This window comes from Choloepus didactylus, chromosome 2 (genome assembly GCF_015220235.1).
Source record: "Choloepus didactylus isolate mChoDid1 chromosome 2, mChoDid1.pri, whole genome shotgun sequence".
Taxonomy (NCBI): Eukaryota; Metazoa; Chordata; class Mammalia; order Pilosa; family Megalonychidae; genus Choloepus; species Choloepus didactylus.
The window spans coordinates 42787178-42805060 of NC_051308.1; the positions used below are offsets into that span (position 1 = coordinate 42787178).

The window sequence follows — 17883 nt, forward strand, 5'->3', positions numbered from 1 at the left end:
TCTCTGTTGTTCACGATCTTTTTAAAAGCTCTTTATACAAGCTTGGCCATGACTAAATTTTTGTTTTTAAATCTCCCTTCAGGTGACCACTCCTGGGCCTGTCAGTAACAAGAGGATGGTCCACTTTTCCCCAGACTCTCATCACCATGAGTGAGTATGCACTGTATTCATATAACTATGGTGGAGTGTTCTACTTATTTTAGGGGGGAAATTGGTAGATTTTGCTAGGAAAGAAAGAGTAGATATCATATGCCAATGACAGTAGTGTAAGAACAATTTAAATGAAACCCATGGCAGAAATTTAAATAAGGTTTTTAACTAGTCACGCTTTTATTTCATTTGTAATAGAATTTGAAGTTCATGTGTTATTGAAATTCATGCATTAAAACATTTAAATTTTCATTACTGTTAGCATGGAGTTCCCCTCCAATTTCCCCCTTTCTCCCCGCCCCCTCCAACCCTTTCTAAAGTACTAAAATGAAAAGTAAGTGTGACTAGTTTTTTCATTACTTTTCTACTCTCTGCTCCTGCATAGCATTTGGTAATCATATTAAAGAGCTCTGAAGGGACTGGAATATATTTGCATTTAGCAACAAAAGGGAGAGACTAATTTGCTAGATAATTCCACAAAATTCTGCAAGTGTCCTTTGATTTCAGTAAATTCTTGAGTGCATTTCTAGGTGCTAATTCTGTTTTTAAATACTTCTTTATTGGAAAAGCTTCAACAGGTAATATATTTTAGCTCAATACCATGTATCCTGTGAATTAGGTTGAACTTGAGAAAGACCAGGAAGTATAGCAAGACATGAATTAATTGTTGAATGAAATTTTTCTGACAAGATCCTACATCTTAAAACCCACTCCTTAACAAATATAAAACAGAAATTGTTGTTTAGATATAGCATGATGATTTCATATATCTTTTAATAACTCATTTCATTTATTTTTATTATCATGTAAGACCTTCTCTCTGCCTTTTTTTTTCCTCTAAACAGAAAAAACAAAAAGGAAAGCATTTATCATCTCAGAATAACAACTAAAAGATTTGTAAAATTTCTTCTTAATTTTCAGTTCTGATTTAAAAAGCAAAACAAAAATTCAGGCAAATACTTTTAGGGTTGTTTTTAAACCAAAAATGATATTTATTAAAAATTCTAAATTCTCTGAGGGCAGACAAATGCTGTATCTCTTTGTCACCATTGTGGCAATAATATTGACATTCAGTAAATATGTATTGAGTGAATGAAGATATGAAAGTGTGAGTTTAATATTTTACAGATTGGATAATGTCAACTGGAGTATTGCTTCTCAGATTAGCAGGCATGGCCCCTCATTGGATTCTCTCCACATCCCTTTCATTCCAGGCTCCCTAGTGGTTCTCAATCAAGTAAATAAGAATCTTTGTGCATGGAACTCAGGTATCAGTTTTTTTGGAGCACCCCAGTTGATCCCAATATATATGTCTTTCTGTTCTCTCAACACTCAAGACAAAAATGTTGGGATTCTTGTAGTCCTTCACAGTCTATGTACTGCTAGTCCAGTCTCTTCAGTATCTCATTCTAGGCCTTCTTGTCCATTTCTGCCTCCATTACCTTACCTAAAGCTCTGTTACCTCTTATATTATTATAGGATCCTAGTAGATCTTTTTGTCTCTGTTCACTCACTCTTTCAGTGCATACAATTTCTGGTACTCAGTTCCATTTTGATCATTTTATTCCCCTACTCAGAATCTCCAGTAACTTTCTATTGCCAATGAAGAAAAAAGAAAACTTCCTTAGCATATCATTAAACACCCTTCACCACCTTGTTTCTGTTACCTTTCCATCTTGTTATCCGTTATCTCTCCCTCGTAAGTCCTATGGCCCAGCTATCTGATCTGCTTCCAGTCCCTGAATATAACCTATACTTCATTGCCCTCTTCACCTTTTGCTCATACTATTCCCTCCTACCTGTATCTATCAAAATCCTCATCTAGACTCATCTAGAGTCTGGCCTCTCTGCTGTTAACTACATTTCACTTAAGTTTGTCTGTTTCATTGTCCCAGAGGAAAACCCTATCCTAAAATTTCCCAGTCTTCTGTAACAGAAGACATATGGTCTGTGTTCAAGGTATGGCCAGAGATGGTTTTAGTTGTATACTTCAGCTACTTTCTAGCTGGAATAAGTGAGTCCATACTGTCTGTTGCCCTTCTTCCACTCAACCTGGTTCCTGTTTTAAAGCCTGATGCATATAACCCACTCTTAATACCAAACTGTGTTTTCCATAGTAGAAGAACCAAGATATTCATACCTGAAGGGTATACAAATAATTTCCATACATGGACACGAGTATTTTTAAAGGAGGCACTTTCCAGATCCCTGGCTTCCATATATGTTCTTTCCTGAAATTCATCAGCCATGATTAGTTTGTTGTTTCTTGCTTTCCACAATTGACTTTTTCCCATTTTTAGAAAAGAAAGACATCCTTCTAATCCTAATTTTACTTTGGTGTATTGTGCCATGGTATAAAATCCTCTTGGGTTCCAAACAGAGGGCCATTCCAAGTATTGTACAGGTATTGATATGGAGGGATTGAATCTAATGATGAGGCTGTAAAACCTTTTACAAATTAGGTAGCTGGTTTCTAATTCTTTGTTTCCAGCAGCTGGTAGATTATTAAAAATATATAATGCTAATGATTGTGTGACTTGGCTTAAATTTCTGAAGTAGTTCAAAAAATTGAATGACTGCTCTAACCAAATTCCTTTTATTTCTATCTACCAATCTGTGTGAACAAGGTTTCTAAAGACTCAGAGATATAAAAATTAGAAGAAGGAATAGAATTGATGCTAAAAGTAATATTCATAGATGGGTGCATGAAATACATGAACTCATTAATGATGTATTACTAATAAAATTTTATGTTTAGTATTATCAAAATAGATTATATTTATATTTATATAATTAACTGAAACTGATAATAACTGCATTAGATCTTTGATAACTGATTATGAACTATCAACAATTTTTATCAGTACTGAATAACTTATTCATCTCTCAGAACAAGTTTTATAATAACAGAAATTTAAGAAAATTTATCTACATACACACACATTTTGTTGCAAAGAAGTATGACAGGGTGGCTAATAAAAGACTTTTAAGCATAAAAATATATTACTTTAGACTAAAATTCTGTGAGGATGTAAAATAGAAACATGAGTTCAAGGACGAAAATAGACCATGTAAAGTTTATCAACTTTTAAGGAAGTGCTGTTTTGGTATTTTTAAATGCTGGTGAGTATTAATTCATAGTGATATTTAGAGTGTCAAAATGATTTTATTTGAAAATGTCTATGTCTGTAATTGATAGAAAAGTAAATCCTTTGCAGCTATTTAAATTTATGGTGAAGAATTTTAATGTCTACATAAAAACATGTGAGAAGGATGTTTTATATAACTGTTTCAGGCTATATGCACTCAGAAAAGGTTGAAGACCACTGCTCTAGAGAATGTATTTAAGAAAAAGTAACAGGATATCCTACAAATAATGATTTAAACAAACATCAGTTTACTTTTCAGACATAGCTAGAAATCTGGAAGTGGTCATTTCAGGACAACTGGAAAGGCAATCAAAGTATCTGTCATAATTTCCTTTATGGAACCTTTGCCCACCAGCAATTCTATATACCTCCTGTATTTTCCCTTTAGGTTTTAAAGCTAAACTAACATGTTTTCTGGGCATATATTGAGAAGTTTTACAGAGTATCATAATTATGAAAATGTTATTATTTTCATAAAATAACAATTAACATTGTGCTAATTGTTTTATATACCATCTAGTAATTCCTTTCTTGGAAAACATAGTACTATATTTAAAGTCCATCAATAGTTAATCTGTTTCTTTTGATAAGAAATTTAGACCAAGTAAATGAAATATTCATTAAATAAGTATAGAGAGCTACATGAAAAGTGACAATTACCTCAACTTATTCCAGCTGAAGCACAGAAATTAGTATCTATTTCCTGAGTAAAAATAACATGTTAAGCTTTGAAATTTGCATTTATTCTATTGATTTTCTGAAAATATAGATATTAAAATGTGACAGATAAGATTAATAATCACTATGTTTTTTAAAAAAAAAGCTGTTACTTTTCATTAATTTCAACTCTCTTTATAGGACTGAGTCTGAATAGTCCCAGAATTTTTTCCTTTTTCTCTTTTTTTTCCAATTACTTTTGTAATACTTGGTGTTTTTTTTAAAGATAAATATGATTTATTACTTGATATTTTAATTGATATGTCCATTTTGCTGTATTTCATTTTAAAGTATTTATATATACCTGAGGAGTTGTATGCAAATTAAAGCATATTTTAAATGCAACATGGGTAGATCATTAGAATCCAATTATGAATTCCTTTATAAAGCAAATATTCATCCTTTAGTTTATCTTTTGTTTAAATAATGAGTTTGCTTAAAGCAAGATTTGCCTGGATTAAAGGTTATATACCTTGGGAATAGTTTTACATTTTGAAATTTAGCATCTATTGCTTATAGTGGAGTTTTTATTAAAGTGTCTTTGATTCTAGATTGAGAATAAAAGAAGATATTCTTCCTTTGATTTACTCTGATTCCCTTGGATAAGTCATTTAACTTTTATATGTATTAATTTTTAGTTGTAAAATAAGAATATCGATAGTAACAATCTTTTCTTATCCATACATATTTTTATAAATTACATAAAATACAGAACCTTTTTTAAACTAGAAATAAAACATTGCAAAATAAAAATGAAGATGACGATGTTTATGATGAATTATATTTTATTTTTCTGAGTATGTTCATGTGCACCATGATCTTTAATAATAGTCTTACTGCCTTTATTAAGTAGTCATAGCAGATATTATATACTCCAATTTTATAGCTTATATGACTTTTCTCAGGTCACATAAATCTACCCGGCTAAACCAGAAGTCTATTCAAGAAAAAGAAATATTTTAAGCATCTGTTTTGCATTGGGTAACATGCTATACCTGTTGGAGACTCCTGTAAATAGCATAATGAGAATTGGTTTCTGTACTGACATTTTGGAACAAAAAGTAGTTGTCTTAATTTCCTAGGGCTGTTGTAACAAAGTACCACAAACTTGGTGGCTTAAAACCAACAGAAATGTATTGTCTCATGGTATTGGAGGCTAGAAGTCCAAAATCAAGATGTGGACAGGATGATGTTCATTCTGCAATGTCTGCAGGATAATCCTTCCCTGCCTCTTCCTAGCTTCTGGTGCTTTCCAGATAGTCCCTGGCATTCTTGGCTTGCAACTGAATCACTTTAGTCTTTGTGACTAAAGAAGGTCCTCCATGGCCTTCTTCTCTTGCGTTTGCCTATCTCATCTCCTCTTCATATAAGGACAACAGTCATATTGGACTGGGGCCCATCCTACTGCAGTATAACCTCATTTTAATTTAACTAATTACATCTGTAATGGCTCTGTTTCCAAATAAGGTCACAGCCAGAGGAACTGGGAGTAAGGACTCAAATATATCTTTTGAAGGGATACAATTCAACCCATAACAGTAGTTATTGAAAAAATTCACAAAATAAAAGTCTGCATATTACAATATTCCACATGTACTATTGGGGGAAGGAAATTAATATTCATTGAGCATCTACTATATGCCAGTATTTGGTCTTGAATAAGCCTCTCAATGCTACAAGAAAGGTGGGGTTGATATTATTTCACAGATGAGGAAGAAACCATCACTCAGAAAATGTAATTTGTCAAAGTTCACCTAGCTAGTAAGTGCCAGAGTTATACCCAAACTTAGATCTTTCTGATTCTAAAATCCAAGATTTAGCCACCACTCCAGGCTGCACTTGCTGGATTTACACTTGTAGTTTAATAGAAGAAATGAAGATTTAGAAGAGCCTCTTGAGCATTACATTATAGAGTTGACTTTTGTTCCATAAACAAAGTTAATGAATGAAGACAGTCTTTACCAGTCTGGTCATCTGGTCCCTAGACTGTAAGAACCCAAGAGAGCCCCAGTCCTGTGCTCTCATTCTTCTACATTCATATAAAATAACATGGCAGCTGAAGTAGGATAAAACTCTATCCTACTTTTCCAGTCATCTCTTTATTAAGAAATTATTTGTGAGGGCCTACTAAGTGATAGGTGTCAGTTATAAAATAGTGAATAAGATAGTCATGATCCCTATTAGTTTACAATATAATAGAGATAATAGACATTAGTCATTAAGCACACACATCAATATGTAGTTATATACTAACAAATAATGCATTGTTATATACTGAGCTAAGCACCCTAGAGAAAAACATAAAACAAAGGAATTTGACCTAGACATATGCAGACAAGGAAGGTTTCGTTGAGGAAGAGAAGCTTGAGGTAATTTCTCTAGGAATTAACTAAGTGAATTTGTAGCAAGAAGAGATTTTCAAGCAGAGAGTAACATGTTCTGTGTTCAAGAAATTGAAGGAATGCTAAAGCAGATAGAGCACAGAATATGAGGGAAGAGACAATATGTAGTATGCAATGAAACTGGAGAAAGTCAAGCAAGGACTAGATGCTGCAATGTCTGGTAGGCCACATTAAGGACTTGTTCTTTCTCTCAAGAGTAGTTGGAAAGATTTAAGGTTTTTGTCTATGTTTGTTTGAGGGAAGAGTGTGAATGATGAAAATTTTTGAATTAAAATTTAAAATGATTCCTTTAGCTCTACAAAATGATAAATGGTTTACAGGGATTCTATCATAGGGTCAAGGGGAGCTGTTGTAATTTTCCAGGTAAGTCTAATGGTAGCTTAGACTAAAGTGGAATCACAGAAGAGGTTGAGAAGTAGACAGAGTTAAGAGGTGCTTATGAGATAATGGATTTGCAGATACTCTGAATATGAGAGAAAGGTGCCCAAGATGACCTTAGTTGTCTATTGGAAGGTTGGTGATGGCATTCACTGAGCTAGAAACTACTAGGTAAAGACTATGTTTGTAGCAGGAAGATCATGGGTTTGGAGAAGAATTTTAAATATGTTTTTTTTTTGTTGAAATGTAATAAACCTATTACATGTTAACAAAAATAATATATTTCTTATGAAAATAACTATATTTTCAAAAAAATAGAATTGGCAACATTGTTTTTGTAAACCACTGTAATGTCTAACTTTATAGATAATAACTGGGTTGTCATATGTGCTACTGCATTCAATCTGTGGTGAGATGCTATATTGGTTGAAGTATATGAAGAAAATCCAGCCTCACACAGATATGTATTTGGAAAAGGGAGGAGTATTTTTCAGATCATTGTGAATATTCTTTGATACTACACCAAAACTCAAAAAGTTGGAGTACTTCCAGGGAAGATGTGGAATAGGTTGCTACAGGACACACTCCTCCAAAAATAGCTAGTGACAGGAAGAAACTATCTGTAACAATGGTTCTGGGACTGCAGAAGCCAGGGGAGCAGTGTATAATATCCAGGAAATTAAGTAGCTGCAGCAAATAAACTTTTAATAAATCTGGCAGTGGCTGGTGCCCATCCCCCATCCTCATGGCAAGCAGCCTTGAGTACTGTCAGTGGCTAGCTACTATGGACAGAGAGGGGCTTGGAGGTTATACTCCCCAGGAAAAGTGAGGGCATGGCCAAGCATGGCTTCTGATCAGCTTCTGATCAGCAAGTTTGGAACACTGGGTCCCTGCTCTGAATAGTGGTTCTAGCCTGCCAGTAGGATTCCTGTGGACATATTTTAAAACCATCCCTTCCAGGGCTGGAGCCTGTGGAAATTGATTAAACAGACTCCTTCCTTAGAGCTGAGAAGAATAGCTTGCCAAAGAGCGTCAGTCATCTGCTGGGCAGGCCAGGAAGATACAGCTTCTGGAGGTTGATGAAAAGGCTTTTTGGTATCTTTCCTGACCCTTGACTGAGGGCCCTTTGGAACTGAACTTCACTCCCTTTGTGGGCCCCTCATCACATTTTCTTTTTTATCATTAAATACAGGCAATTTTAAAGATGTAGAATAAGTTGAAGCAAGTGTCAGAGACTTAACACAAAGCCAATCAACAGTAAAACCCTGGGCAAGAGAGAGAAACTGATCATCAGAGTAAACTCATCAAGAAAATCAGATGCTTAAAAATCAGCAAAGAATTACAAGCCATACTAAGAAACAGGGAGGTATGATCCAGTCAAAGGAACAAATTAAAAAGTTTAAGGAGATGTGGAACAACTAATCAAAGATGTTCAAACAAAACTCCTAAACCAGTTCAAAGAAATGAAGGAAAATATAGCTAAAGAGATCAAAGTTATTAAGAAGACACTGGGTGTGCTGGTTTGGATGTATTATGTCCCCCAAAATGCCATGTTCTTTGATGCAATCTTGTGGGGGCAGACATATTAGTGTTGATTAAGTTGGAACCTATTGATTGATTATTGAGATGTGACTCAATCAACTGTGGGCAAGAACTTTGACTGGATTACTTCCATAGAGGTGTTACCCCACCCAGTCAGAGTGGGTCTGAATTGAATCACTGGAGCCATATAAAATAGGTGACAAAGAAAAGAACTTAGAGCTGCAACTAAGAGAGGACAAAATGCCCCAAGAGCAACGTTTTGGAGAATGCCATTTTGAAATGCATTCTGGGAGCAAGCAGATGCCAGCCACATGGTTTTCTGGACACCAATGGCCCTTCCCCAATGAAGGTACCCTATTGTTGATGCCTTAGCTTGGATACTTTATAGTCTTAAGATTGTAACTTTGTAACCAAATAAACCGCCTTTGTAAAAACCAGTCCATTTCTAGTGTTTTGCATAATGGCAGCATTAGCAAACTGGAACACTGGGTAATCATAAAAAATAATTTGAAAACATGCAAAGAAAAATAACAGAGCTTGTGAGAATGAAAGGAACAAGAGAAGAGATTAAAATACACTAGAGGCATGCAACAGCAGATATAACTGGCAAAAGAAAGGGTCAGCAAACTAGAAGATAGGACATCTGAAATTGAATAGAAGAATAGATAGAAAAAAGAATGGAAAAATTGAGCAGGGTCTCAGGGAATTGAATGACAGTTCAAAATACACAAATATATGCATGATGTGTGTCCCAGAAGGAGAAGAGAGGGAAAATGAGTCAGAAAGAATATTTGAGGAAATAATGCCCCAAAATTCCCCAATTCTTATGAAAGACTTAAATATGCATGTTCACAAAGCACAACATACTCCAAATAGAAGAAGTCCTGATAGACCTACTCCAAGACACAAACTAGGCAGAATGTCAAATGCCAAAGATAAAGAGGGAATTCTAAAAAAGCAGCAAGAGGAAAGCAATTCATCACATACAAGGGATGCTCAATAAGACTAAGAGCCAATTTCTGATCAAAAACCATGGAGGTGAGAAGACAGTGGTACAATATATTTATGGTATTGAAAGATAAAACTGCCAGCCAAGAATTCTTTATCCATCAATGAAAGGAAAATATATAAATGTTACCTCCTCAAAATTAAAAACTTCTCTACTTCTATGGACTTTGTCAAGAAGGTAAACAGCACCCTGTGCATTGGGAGAAAATATTTGGAAACTACATATCTGACAAGCATTTATCTGATAATAGCTAGAATATTTAAAGATATCTTACAACTGAACAATAAAAAGACAACGCAATTATAAAATGGGCAAAGACTTCAATAGACTTTTCTCCAGAGAGGGAATTAAAATGGTCAAAAAGCGCATGAAAAAGCTGCTCAACATCACTAGATATTAGGGAAGTGCAAATCAAAGCCACAGTGAGATATCATTTCACACCTACTAGAATGGCCACTATTAGAAAAACAGAAAACTGCAATGTTGGAGAGGATGTGGAGAAAGAGGAATGCTCATTCACTGCTGCTTGGAATGTAAAATGGTGTAGCCACTGTGGAAGTCAGTTTGGCAGTTCCTCAGGAAGCTAAGTATAGAATTGCCATACGATCTAGCAATCCTGCTAGAAGAACTGAAAGCAGGGACACAATCAGACATTTGCACACCAATGTTCATAGCGACATTATTCACAATTGCCAAAAGATGGAAACAACCCAAGTGTCTATCAACCGATGAATGGCTAAGCAAAATATGGTATATATATACAATGGAATATTATTCAGCGGTAGGAAGGAATGAAGTCCTGATTCATGGAGGACATTATGTTGAGTGAAATAAGCCAGACACAAAACAACAAATATTGTATGATTTCACAGATATGAACTAATTATGATAAGCAAACTCATAGAGTGAGAATCTAGAATATAGGTTACCATGAGATAGAATGGGAGTAGAGAATGGGGAGGTGATGTTTAATTTGTGCACATTCTCTATTTGGGTTGGTTGTAAATGTTTGGAAGTGGATGTAGGTGATAGTGGTGCATTATTGTGAAAATAATTAACAGCAATGAATTATGTGTGTGAATTAGGTTGAAAGGGGAAGTTTAAGGTCGTGTATGTTACTAGAAGGAAAGCTAGAGGATAAAACATGGTACTGTATAACATAATGAATCCTATGTTGGACGATATCTTTAGTGAATAGTACAAATATAAGAATGCTGTTTCCTGAACTATAACAAATGTAATCACAATTGCAAGGTGTTAATAATGGAGGCCTATATGGGAAAAATACACTTAATGCAATCTATGGACTATTGTTACAGTAATATTTTAATATTAGTTAAATCTATAGGGGCAGAATTAGATCAGAAGTTGTATAGGGCTATGGAAGGATAGAGGGATTGGGAGGTAACTGCTAAGGTGTATGGGGTTTTTCTTTTTTGGAGTAATGAAAATTTCTAAAATTGATTGTGGAGATGAATGCACAACTCTGTGATTATATTAAAAGGCATTGATTGTTGAACACTTTGGTTGGATTGTATGGTATGTGAATATATCTCAATAAAACTGCATAATTTAAAAAAAGACTCAAAAATGGTAGTTTCTTAAAGGTTAGTTTTAATGTGCATTCTGAAACCATATCAATAAATTTTGTTCTCCATTACGTTAAAATTCATTGACCTGTCTTGTGCTTTGAATGGATCATTTACCCTTCACGATTTTGTAAATCAAACATTGGTCATTTGGAAAAAAAGACATCATTAATATCACCACAAGAGACTTAAGTGGTGGGAAACTTTCAAGCTCATGGTGGCAGAAACAAGTTTTCCAAAATTCTGAATTTTGTTTGTGATCTCAAGGTTTTTTTTGTTGTTGTTTTTGTTTTTGTTTTCGCAGATACCGTTAGTTATTTTCCTTGAATTTACAGGCTCACTTCACCAAATGGCCAAGTCTAACTAACTGTGATTTGTCCGTCAGTTGTTCATTCAAGTAAAAATTGTGTTCTATGAAAAAATGGCTGTTCAGCTTGCATCTCATGCAGTCTTACAAGTGCTTTCCCTTAGGACTATTTTACTTAGATATGCAGAGGATGTGCTTTATGTTTGTTTCCAATTTCACCACAGACTATTTTAAATAGTGTACTGAAAGATTGAAATGTAATAAAATATTTTGCTTTTACTTTTACTGCTTTATCAAGATATTCTTAAGTGAAAGTAGCTATATTCCCCTGCCAGTTCATGGCCATGAACTATTTACAAGTGTTTCAAGGACCCCTTCTCACCCTGCTGATACTATGAAGGCAATGCTTTAATAACTACTGGCATGGAAAGAATCAAGAATACCAAAATTTGTGTATCACCCTAGGCTTTGAAGATCATTTGAGATTCCTGTTAATTTCTTCTGTGTTGACACATGTGCCTTAGTCTTTTCACTTCCTCAGTTGTGATTGCTACCAAGACCTTGTTCTTCCCTAGCTATATGACTTCTTAGTATTTTATTCATTCACTGTAACCTTTACTTCCATATCTTTACTTATGAAACCCTGTTAAAGGATATTGGGTCTTGCACATATTTCTACTTCCCCATTTCCCCCTTCCTTTGTTACACACTTCTTCAGACTTGGAAGTTCCTTCAAGAAAATAGAGTTCACAGGGAAGATATTTAGTGTAGAAGATTATATCCATTTCCAAAGTTCAGATTTTCACTGCTAATCCATTTAGACCAATGGTGTCCAATATAAATTTTTACAATGATAAAAATGCTCTCTGTCTGCATTGCCCATCATGGTAGCCACTAGGCACATATGCCTATAGCACGCTTGAAATGTGGCTAGTGCAACTGACAAACTTAATTTTTAATATTTTAATTTAAATAGCTACATGTGGCTATTGGCTACCATGTTGGATGGCACAGATTTTGACCATTATATATACAAGACCCAGATTAAATTATTAATTTAAAGTTATTCCTGAGTCCAAAAATAGAAACTTACCTCTAACAATAAAATCTGTACTATAACCTGCAATGGCTCTTTCCTTTTGTAAGGTACATTATAGGGGGCCTCAGGTAAGAATCAAGTTTGGTCTTGGCCTTTTGCCTAGATGTAATATTAATTGAATTCATGTGAAATCTAATACATTTCTAATCTGTAATTCAACACTGTGGATGGGGAAAAGGGATTAAGGAACACTGAGAAGGAATTAGTGTGGAACTTTGCTTCTGCAGAGATTTTAGTCTATAAAACCTTCCCTATGGGTTTATTTTCTACTCACTGCTTAAAAATAAGAATCCTCTTCTGCTTCTATAAAGTTACCAACCACAATTGCTTTACTTAATAGTGATGGCTCAATATGAGATGACTGTTTCTGTTATCTGCAGAGCTGTGGTGGTTGAGGATTAAATGAAATAATGCTTATTAGGCTTAGCACAGTTCCTGGACATGCCCAAACTGTATCTGTATTCCAGAGGGAGATTGAGCTTGGAAGCCACAGTTGGCTTTCACAGTTGATTAATCAAAAATGGTGTTAAATCTGGAAACAGATATCCCTTTGTAGTTTTTAATGTATTAGAATAGCTAGAAGTTGTTGAACTGTAATCCAGTAGCCTTGATTCTTGAAGATGATTGTGTAACTATATATATATCTTAAGTTGTGACTGTGTAATTGCAAAAATCTTGTGACTAACATTCCTTTTATCCATTGTATAGGCAAATGAGTAAGAAAAGAAAGTAAAAAAATAAATAATGGGGGATAAGGGGTATGGGATGTTTTCAGTGTTCTTTTATTTATTCATTCATTCATTCATTCATTTATTTTTGGAGTTCAAAAAATGTTCAAAAATTGATTGTGGCGATGAATGCACAAGCTACATGAAGATACTGTGAACCGTTGATTGTACACTTTGGATGAGTGTCTGGTATGTGAATATATCTCAATAAAATTGTATTAAAAAATGGAAATAGGAGGTTAGGAGTATTAAGAGAGCTAAATTTATAATTATAGGAAGTCACTCCTTAATGGTTATCAATTAATCATGAAATATCAGTCTAACCATATTCTTTAGAATTTTAGTATTAAGTACCAAAAGAAAAGGTTAAAAGAAAGGCTGTTTCTCTGGAAAAAGCTTAGGGAGTCAGCATAAGTGGGACAAGGCGTTGCTCTTTTTTAAACCTTTTGGGTATCTTTTTTTTTAATTATGTGTGCATTTGATTAACAAAATATTTTTCTTTAAAGAAAAAGGCTCAATCCATAGAAGAGGGGAAGTACTTTAGCCAGATTGTCAGAGAAACTGTGGTGACTAATTTGCTTCTATTTGGTAATTAATCCACACATAATTTACTAATACTGATAAGTATTCCTTCCCACATCAAGAAGCATCGCTGTCCATGAGCTTCAGAAACTTTCCAGTAAGAGCATAGTCAAATTCTATTAATGCATAGGCTGTATATTTCTGGGCTTAATACTGCAGAGGCTAGAGAGCACATAGAAGTTTTGGAGGATACCAGGAAATGTGCCCTTTCAGTGTAAGTCACTTGCTCTTTTGCAGCATGGTATGGTAAACACACACCTTGGGCAGTAACCTACATCTGAGCTGTCTTTCTACATCTGGAACTTGGGCATAATATTACATTGTAGGATTTTTGTAAGGATTAGAAATATCAGAAATAATACATACCAGATGTCTAAAGAGTGGTTGGTATATAATGGTGCTCAACATTGTTGTTTTTTTACTGTGCTATAGAATATACTCTCTCTCTATATATATACATATATACTATACTCTAGAAATACTATAGCAATAATAGTAATATTAGTATCATTCCCTATGATTATGGACTTTTATGGATCGATTTGCCACCACATCTCTAAATTTTCTAGTCCTTGATGTTCACAACTATTTCTTAGGCAAAATACTGCCAGAATCACTGGCATTTTTCTAATGAAAACAACTCCCTAAGAAAGGGTATCAACAGACAGGTCGGTATTAAGAGTCTGGGGGCAGCTGAGGCAAAGTGAGGTGGGGCAGGGCAGGGCAAGCGCAGGAAGGGAAAGGCTTCAACTGTGCAGTGGCTTCTGTATTTTGAATGCTGTTGAACTTCTCAGCCAGAATCCAGATTGTTATACAGTAGAGGAAATGAGTCCAAGGTACCTTCAGCTGATGCTCCAGAATTCACATCAAGGGCTTTGGTGTGATTATTCATTGGGGGCATAGCCAGAATGATATAATGTTCATGTATTTTTAACATTTTTTTAACTCCATGAATCAAAATCTCATAATTTGTTGTAGTGATGCTATAATTAAGTTGTGGTAAATGATATCATTTGTACATTTTATAACCAGAATTGATTCATAAAATGAATACAGTCCCAGCAATTTATGTTAACATAATTAAATGGAAATGTAATTCTAACTCAGTTTGCTTATTAAATTGAAAATTACTGGGTTATGAGCACTTTTACATTTCTGTCAAAATTGGCATAAGTCTAGAATTACATGAAATAGCCATTAAAATAAAGCATATTTAAGGCCCTATTGCTGATGAAGAATAAATTTCTTAAAGTACATGCAGGTTGATCTTGTGATAGTGTGTACTTTTAGTTAGGTTCAGCTGACTTCTTTTCTCTTTCCTTTGCAGCCATTGGTTTAACCCTGGGGCTAGGACAGAGCATGGCCAGGTAAGAAACATTCTAATCCAGAAGGGAGTTACTCATTCTCTTTCAAATATTTAACTATCCCCCTTCAAGTCAGTAGATCAGGTTTATGAGAAAGGCTGTAAATCCCCAGCTTATTTTTAGAGGAGCTAATTGTGCCAGTACTTTAATACACTCACCAGATGAACAATCCTTGATAAGCATCAGTGTTCTCCTTTACTGCCCCCTTCCTCAGTCACACGTTTGTCTTCCATAGAAATGCTCTGTAGCTTGTTTGTTTGACTTCAGCATTTATATTTTTTTTCAAAAAGTTAAGGTATCAAAGTAATAGATATGCTTAAAACTTTGATTTGTAGTAAATGTAAGATCACCTAGCAAAAAAGTATTTTTATTCTCCAAAGTTTAGAAAGTGGGATGGTTTTTTACAAGTTTGTGTTGTATTTCTAGATGAATTGATAGGCATGGCAGCACAATGATTAGTTGACTTAGCAAGAACTTGACATTCATTTCAGTTAACTTGACATATAAAATAAGTAGCCTACTTTCTTTGTCCCTTGAACATACTAGCTCCCTCTGAACCATGCTAAGGTAAATTAGGTCTTAAATTTGTGATGTTTTAAAGCATGTAGCTTTTAGAATTTGCGTTCTTATAAAACTTTTTTCATTATGAATTATAAAGTTATTCTTGCAAGTGAATCAAAAAAATATGTAAGAAAGTTCAGTTTTAAAATGCATGATAATGGTAATCCCCAAATCTTGGAAGTCATTTCTTCTGAGAGGAAGAGGGTGGGAGGGGATCATGCTGGCAGTCATAATTGGTAGCATTACTGTATCAGTGATGTTTTATTTCTTAAGCTGGTGGCAGATTCATAGTTGTTATGTATACTGTAGTTCCTCTTATAGGGCTTCCTTATAACTTGACTATTTCTTGGCATACATGAGCCTAATAAAAGAAAAATGACTTGTAAACTTAGTTTTGATGAATTTTTGTAAACTTGCCTTTTCCAATGACAGTGATTTTCCCTTTTAAAGATACTTAATACTGGAATCTGTACCACTATTTGTATAGTTCTGGAAAATAACTAGGCTAAGAGAATTTACGTCTCTGATGTGTTTCTTTTACCAATTATTCAGAGTACTAAAATCAAGCTTTCTGCTTTCCCATATGGTTCATATACCTCTGTGTACAATGCTAAACTGTTTTATCTATGATAAAATTCTGCTCATAGCGAGTTGCATCAGGATGTATTTTATCCAAATACAAATTTTAAAAGCTCACTTTCTGTGATTTAGAATTTGAGAAATACTAAAGTGGTGTTGTAAATTTGTGTTTTCAATTGCAGTACACATGATTGCTTTGAGCCAAGCTTACTCTTGCAGCTAAAGATTAGCTAATAGCTAATAATTTACAGGGAAGAATAGTTGGCCAATTCTTGAATCAGCCTTTTGCTTGAACTTTGATATGACATTGGAGATGTTTATTTTGACTATATAGGTTATTATACATATGTATATATGTGTATAATAACCACATACACACTCCTTACGTTTTGAGGGATAATAATTTCTTAGTTCAACTTAGACCTAAACATTAGTAATGTCTACAGCACAACAAAGTATTGGATAAACCTAGGTGCAAGTAATAAACTGCAAGACCATGAAGAAGTTTAAAATCCTTCAATATATTGTTGAATGAGTGACTCTTAGCATGCATGATCATCTTTTATTTTTCCCATACCAGCTTATAAACAAAAATTGATAATAATATTAACCCCACTTCTTTTAAATCCTACCGTTCACCACTTTCTATTACCTTATGATTGCTCTTTCTTGCTGTTCTTTAGTGCTGAATCCCACTTCCATTTACACCATGCTTAGCAATCATTCCTTTGTTCCACATTTATTGAACATTTATGAAACATTTATTAAACTAGTATCTATCAGATAGTATATTATGGGTTAAAGATATTTGTAAAAAATAAATAAGTTTTTCCCTCGGGTGGTAATGGCCTGAGATGGGAAACCAGTAATTACAGTATGTTGATAAATGTTTGAGAAAACTGTAGAGAGGGCACTCTAGAGGCCACAATGTAGAATAGTTCTGAGGTTTTGCCTCCTAACATCTTATGGTTTGACTTTTGACTAAGTTTGCAAATATCTTAATGAGTCATAAATCATAGTTTAGATGTTACTTAGTTCTCGTTTCAAGGTTGAGGACACTGAGAGACAGGGTATGAAGAGACTTGAAATTATTTTGTAGACATTTGTAAAGAAACCTAAAAATGGGTTACCACTGGAAATGCTCCTGAGCTTGAAGGTCTTAGGAACACCAGATAGTGGAGAAGATTGCTATGGAGTAAGAATTCTGCTCTTTACTTCTTTCTCTTGTATTAGGGATTTGGGACTTTTAATAAATCTTGTAAAAATATCATGAATAGCCACAAATTCTTGCCCTTTCTATAATGGTCAAAGCCGTTACCCACAAGGAATGCTTCTCTTCCTGGCTTAATTCAGTAATTTTTAAATCTTTTATACCATTTGAAAACATCACATTGTACTGGGCTTTCTGTTTATAAATATTGATGTAATTCTTATATAAGTCATTTTTTTTTTAATATACATCTGCAGGTCACTAATAAGGGAATTGTATCTCCGTTTGACCGTAAGTCCAGCAATCTGAAAGTTGGAAGGTAAGAAGCACTTCGCACCATATTCAGAAGTTCTGTTTTTAATCAGAGTTCACATTATTGAGTCAGAACCCTGAAAAGCGACCTCATTTGTGACACTGATAGGAGTCCAAGGAAACAGAAAAAGTTTTTTAAAAAGAATTTCTCAAAACCTAATGAACTACTATTGCTTATTAGAACAGGCTTAAAGATTCTTGTTTC

General features: G+C 34.3%; 1 protein-coding gene across 2 annotated transcripts in view; it reads left to right on the forward strand.

The window, feature by feature from the left end:
• GPATCH2 (G-patch domain containing 2) overlaps positions 1-17883 on the forward strand; it is a 191625-nt gene that overhangs the window by 128323 nt on the left and 45419 nt on the right. The window contains exons 6-8 of one of the 2 annotated variants that reach the window (XR_005214911.1): positions 83-150; positions 14980-15019; positions 17624-17685. Coding sequence is in view for 1 of the 2 variants with exons in the window: in XM_037823721.1 (XP_037679649.1) it covers positions 83-150; positions 14980-15019 (108 nt within the window). In the remaining variant the exon portion in view is untranslated. The remainder of the gene's footprint in view (positions 1-82; positions 151-14979; positions 15020-17623; positions 17686-17883) is intronic. The other variant, XM_037823721.1, reaches the window with a different exon arrangement.